Below are 5,802 nucleotides of genomic sequence, written 5' to 3' on the forward strand. Positions count from 1 at the left end.
CTCTCCCCCCCTCTCTCTCACTAGAAATCAATGGGAAAAACTTCTTTGTGATCTGTCTCGATCCCCCACTTCCATTAAAACCGAGCCCCGCCAGCGCCGGATGCAGGCCGGATCAGCCTCACGTCTAGCTGCCCCGACCGACCCTTCACCCAGAGCATAGGAACAATCACTGGGCAATCGCCGGCCGGCAGAGCGCCAAAACAAGCGATATGACGGTCCGTTGCGCGTTCCAGTTCCAGCGGTCCGGCTGGCAGCTGGCAGAGCGGGCCGGTGCACCTTGAGTTGCCTAAGCACACGGATTTTTATGTATGGCAAATTGCTTATTGCTGGCGGCGGTTTGCAGCTCCGAAATAAAAATAGTCTGAAAAGTATGAACGTTTGGTCTTTTTGTTTCAAAGAATCATTAGTAACGTTGTTGTTTGTTCTTTTTTGAAATAGGTTCCACTTCGTTTGAGATCCACTGCACACGCTGATGCACAGTATGCTGCGGAACCCACCGACAAGCCGGTTGACTGGGACAACGCCAAACCCTACAGCGCCATTCCTGGGCCAAAAAGCAATCCCTTCGTCGGAGGCCTCATGAGTTTCTTGCCCGGTGGTAAGTATTATTGTTATACACGGTGGTCCACAGACCCCTTCCGAGGGGGAAATCACTTAAGTCCGTAGCGTACGGGCTATTTCTGGTATTTCTCGAGTATTTCTCCTGCCATTTCGGTTATTTCTCGCCTATTTCGGATTATTTCAAGGTATTTCGCGGTATTTCGGAGTATTTCAGGGGTATTTCGCGACTATTTCACCGACTATTTCTCGTCTATTTCGGGTCTATTTCGCTCTATTTCGCCTTTATTTCGCACTATTTCGGGTGAAGGTGTACGAACTATTTCGCAAGTGATTTCCCCCTCGACCCCTTCCCCTATATTTTACTTGTAATGTAGCGCATGCTGCCGTGCGGGCGGGCTTGCCTACCCTAGCTCGCCGTTGCGCCTTATGGTCCCCCCGTGCGAGTATGCAACCCGGCCGCACGCCTGCATCCGGTACAGTATAAGCAAAATAGTGGTCTGTGGACCACCCTGTCTATTTGAGGCTAGTTGCTTTGCAGGGGCAGTGACACTGATTCGGACTTGGAAGTCCTAGTCTGAGTAGAAAGAGGCCGTACATTGATGTGATGTCCATTCCGAAACGATTTTAAGACGAATAGGAACTGGCTACGCACGGTGGCCGGCACCTGCCTGAAGGTAAAAAAGGAAACTGTCATTCGTTAACTATGATTACAGGAGAGTTCTACAAAGTAAAATTAGAAGACATGTTTGACACACTTGCTTCCTACGGTCCAGTGGCAAAAATGGCCGGCATTATGGGGCGACCAGATATTGTACTCCTCAGTGACCCAAAAGAAATAGAAATAGTAGGTGAAAAGTTGTCAATTTCTGATTTACGGTGCTTAGAATCATTTTCAAGCATTTAACACGTTAATTTTCAGGCACTGCGGAACGAAGGTACCTGGCCAATTCGCCAAGGGGCTGATTCGTTGCAATACTACTTCGAAAATCGAAGAAAGGGACTTCCTATGAGTCTTGTGTCATCGTAAGTATGCGATGCAGTAAATTTGCACATTATGTTGCCCGTTCCGACATAAACAGTTAAGTGAACACTTTGTTTGGTAAAGTCAAGGAAAAGAATGGCAAGAGTTTCGGACAGCCGTGAATCAGGTGATGATGCAGCCAAGAAATATAAAGCAATATGTCGAGCCAATCGACAGTGTGACCCAGGAAATCATTGACAGGTATGAACTTAAAAAGTGTGTTAGCTGCTATATACTATAAAATTGCAGTATATCACATACACAACTTTTTTTTTCTCTTTAGAATGAGGCGGATTCGGGATGAAAACTCACTAATGCCAGCTAATTTTTCAGATGAACTAGCAAAATGGGCGCTTGAATGTAAGTTGCGAGTAGTATTATACTGCAGTAAAAACCTGTATTTTATTTGTGTTTGGTTTGATCTCTTGCGTATTGGTTCTCTTTTAAGAAAGTTGTTTTTATCCCTTTGTGCAGCTATCACCCTTGTCGCCCTGGATGCGAAACTAGGGTGTATCAGTGATAACCCAAACCCGGATGGCGCAAAAATGGTACAATGTTCGCACACTGTCTTTGACAGTATGTACAAGCTCGACGTCTTGCCATCACCTTGGAAATTTGTATCAACGCCCCATTTCAGAAAATTTACAAAGGCAATGGATGGTATCACAGAGTAAGATAACATAAACAGATTAGTTAACTAGTGAAACCGACTAAAACAAAGGCCATATTTTGATTTGCGTGTGATTACATTTTTGTAAAGGATATCATCAAAATATGTCAAAGCAGGCATGGAGAGGCTGAAAAATGTCCCAGCAACGGAATTAAAAGACCGGAGCTATAGTGTTCTCGAAAATCTATTGATAAAGACGGAAGATCCAGACAGAGCTGTTGCAATGGCACTAGATATGATGCTCGCAGGTATTGATACGGTAAGTTGTGCCTATCTTGAAATGTCCCAGAGTGTAACAACGTAAAAGCGGTAATCGACGTCTTTTGGTTTCGACATGGCTTTGACTTTCTTTTCTCATTGGGATGTTGACGTAAAGCGTTTACGAAGTCGCGAGTGATATAAACTGAAATATTTTATTTCGTTTCATTCAGACATCAACTGTTGTAGCCACAGTCTTGTACCAATTAGCTACTAATCCAGAAAAGCAAAAGACACTTCAGGAGGAACTCGACAGAGTTATTCCAGACAAAAGAAAACCTCTTACAAAGGAACAGCTAGAAGAACTTAAGTATGATAGCAAAGATGATATACTGTTTGATCGTCTGCCACGTGGATCGTAGAGTGAATACATTTTGGCTTTTCTGCTTTTCCTACAGGTATATGCGGGCTTGCATCAAGGAAACCATGCGAATTATGCCAATTATTATTGGCAACAGTCGCACTTCTGTCAAAGACCTGGTTCTCGGTGGCTACCAAATTCCAGCTGGCGTAAGTCAAGTTTAATTTGTAAAACTCGTGCTCTCTTCATGGCCACAAAATAAATACTGTTGATTTGGTTTACAGACTATGCTGAACACACCAAATTACTTTCTAGGAAGGAACGAAAAATACTTCCCACGAGCGAAAGAGTTTTTGCCTGAACGTTGGCTCCCAGGTGCACCCGATCTAAAATGCAAAAATCCGTTTGCCTACCTTCCTTTTGGATTTGGACCGCGCATGTGCGTAGGTAGAAGATTTGCTGACCTAGAGATCGAGACAATCGTGGCTAAGGTGTGTATATGTATATATGAAGAGTGTGTCATCTACATATGATCTATGTACGGAATATTGATCAAACATTTCCTCGGCTTCGACAGGTTTTTCGCAACTTCAATCTAGAGTGGAACAATCCTCCAGCTGCACTCAAAATGCAGGTTGTTCTTGTCTTTGCTGATCCGTTGCGATTCAAAGTGACTGATCGAGCATGAAAAACGCCAATGTATGATGGCCAAAACACTGATACATGTGTATTACTAAACAAAGCTGTGATATTTCATAATAACATTGAATAAACAAAAATACTTAGGAACTTAGGAGCAATTACATTTTATTTTAGAGTTGGACCATATGGCAGGTTTATGCCAACGCTGGCGAAGGCGAGTGTTAAAGAAATGTGCAGTTTTTGAAAGGCTCTTCACATATTACTGATCTTGGAACAAAAAAGTCCCAGGGTGCACCCTGAAACGTAAAGCACGAATAATGGGCGGGCTTCAGCCAGAAAAGAACACAGACACTAACTTTTGGGTTAACGATTCATTCTCACCACGATTTGAGGGCAATTTTGCCTTGCAGTGGATTCCATGAAGTAAATTGATAAAATAGAAGCTATGCCACCCGACAGTGTCAGTATCACAAAAAGATTGCCAAATGGTTTCTTTTGTAACCCAGGAGGCTCAATAAGGACGATCACTAGAACATAGACTAATTATTAAATCAGTTTAAAGTGAGTACTCGAAGTATTTCCGATGGTTTACTTTACCGGCACTAATGACGTAAAAGCTGAAGAAATATGGAAGGAAGTACCCCAAACTGGCGGCAACGATGTATTCATGCCAGACAGCTGAGACCGCCACAGTTGCGAGTTTAGACGTCATTGAACTAAAGCCGAGAGTCAGCATCTCTTTGAAGACGTACTTGTTGAGCCACGCCTTTTGATGACGATTTAAATATATCAGTAGTCATTCAAAACAAACAGCCGCAATGCCTTAAAATGGTAACAAAGTTACCAGCAGTCTCAATAGCGAAACTTGCCTTGACAATTTGATTCCAATCACGAAAATATTCCGCGTAACAGGCGGCATTCCACCAGGCCTGCGGTATAATAACGTTTTAACTTTTCAAACGTTGTGGAAGTGGCACCTTCGATTATTTCTGCTGGCTACACGAAAGAAAGAACAAGCTAAATCAGCTAATGCATTCCCTTATATGGCCTCAGATTAGAATATTAGCTCCCCTAGGTAATTATATTAGCCAAGAGAGCTAAAGAGCTAGCCATGGCAGTTAATTGTCTACAAAATAAAGCAACTACCTGTGCAAGCTAATATGTTAGCTCTCTTAGCTAAGAATTAGCTAGAAGAGCTAATATTCTAATCTAAGGCCATATTAGCGAATGCATTTGCTAAATTAGCTAATTCTTTTTTTTTACGTGTAACGTCTCTGCTTACCCTTGTGAACGCGCGAGCGCGGAAGCGCATGGCCTCGGCGAACACCCGGTGCCAGTGGTGCAGCGCCATGCTGGCGCCCACGGCCAGGACGGCGCCGGCGGGCAGGGCGCGCAGCACCAGAAGCGCGAGCTGGTAGCCGTAGCGGGGGGCGCCCAGGTCGGCCCAGAGCGCCAGCAGGCGGGCGTCCTCGCCGCAGAAGGGGCGGAGCGCGCCGCGGCCCGCCACCACCACCATGGTGAACACGGCCGCCAGGAACACGGCGGCGTGGCCCACCAGCGCGAGCGGGCGGACGCGTAGGGCGCTGCGAAGCAAGAGGGGCAGTGGCTGTTACACCCATAGGGATACTTCACTGTTGAAGCCTTACGAAGAAAAATGGCATATCCCTCGCAGGTACGAGGGATTTGGAAGCTCCGTAGGTACCAAATCCTTCGTAGGCACGAAGAAATTGGCATTTTGCTTCGTAAGGCTTTAACTGTGTTCACTCAAAAAATAAAATCAGCTCACCACTATTCACATAAAAAAAAATCGGCGTATGCTTGGATTTAAAGTGCAGTACAGCTTGGATACACCCTGTGTGAGAGGGGTCATCCGGATAGTACGTCCGTCATTCGTCGTGACGAAACTGTCATCTTCAGCACCTCTGCAAGCCCACATGGCGCCTGGTAGGTAGGCAACATCGTCGCGTGCAGTACACGCGTGTATTGCGGGCCGGCCTACCCCAAAGCTCGCAGGCGCCGAGCTTCCATACTTTTCCGAATGAATCAGAGAAACGTGGACGTACTTTCTGAATGATGATCGATCGGGCGTCGTCCGGAAAGTTCGTCCGTTTACGTCCCTGTTTGTAGCTACACGATTGTAGCTACAGCCGACAGTGCCCGAGTCAGCTTAAACCGAACAGTCTATAGACGAATTCATTACTTCCGCCAATGCTAGAATATCAACCAGAAGTAAACAGCGCCAAGAACTAAGCGAAAGCGAAAGATATCAATGCCTCTCCGAAGCTGTCGCCTTGTCCAAGAAGCGCTCGGAGGGACAGGGGGGCCGCGGGCGCGGGGGCCCGCGGCAGG

The 5,802-nt window shown here is 45.7% G+C and overlaps 3 protein-coding genes across 10 annotated transcripts in view; 1 reads left to right on the forward strand and 2 right to left on the reverse strand.

Moving 5' to 3' along the window:
- The window catches only part of LOC113205679 (uncharacterized), a 23,719-nt gene that overhangs the window by 14,812 nt on the left and 3,105 nt on the right, over positions 1 to 5,802 (reverse strand). The window lies entirely within an intron of this gene.
- LOC113205673 (probable cytochrome P450 12a4, mitochondrial) lies at positions 439 to 3,600 on the forward strand (the record flags this gene model as incomplete). The annotated part of the gene is given in 11 exon segments (XM_052270864.1): positions 439 to 598; positions 1,275 to 1,405; positions 1,481 to 1,584; positions 1,667 to 1,783; positions 1,866 to 1,942; positions 2,057 to 2,252; positions 2,343 to 2,511; positions 2,684 to 2,820; positions 2,909 to 3,020; positions 3,096 to 3,302; positions 3,389 to 3,600. Coding segments are annotated over 11 exon segments (1,521 nt in total), but the record flags the coding sequence as incomplete, so codon positions are not given.
- LOC113205675 (sterol O-acyltransferase 1-like) lies at positions 3,602 to 5,015 on the reverse strand. Its single transcript, XM_052270866.1, has 5 exons — positions 4,736 to 5,015; positions 4,323 to 4,382; positions 4,051 to 4,219; positions 3,835 to 3,980; positions 3,602 to 3,749 (listed from the first exon to the last, which is right to left on the reverse strand). The coding sequence occupies exons 1-5, from the start codon at positions 4,967 to 4,969 to the stop codon at positions 3,675 to 3,677; spliced, it is 684 nt and encodes a 227-aa protein (XP_052126826.1). The 5' UTR covers positions 4,970 to 5,015; the 3' UTR covers positions 3,602 to 3,674.

Source organism: Frankliniella occidentalis, unplaced genomic scaffold (assembly GCF_000697945.3).
Source record: "Frankliniella occidentalis isolate FOCC.00 unplaced genomic scaffold, Focc_3.1 Scaffold142, whole genome shotgun sequence".
Lineage (NCBI taxonomy): Eukaryota > Metazoa > Arthropoda > Insecta > Thysanoptera > Thripidae > Frankliniella > Frankliniella occidentalis.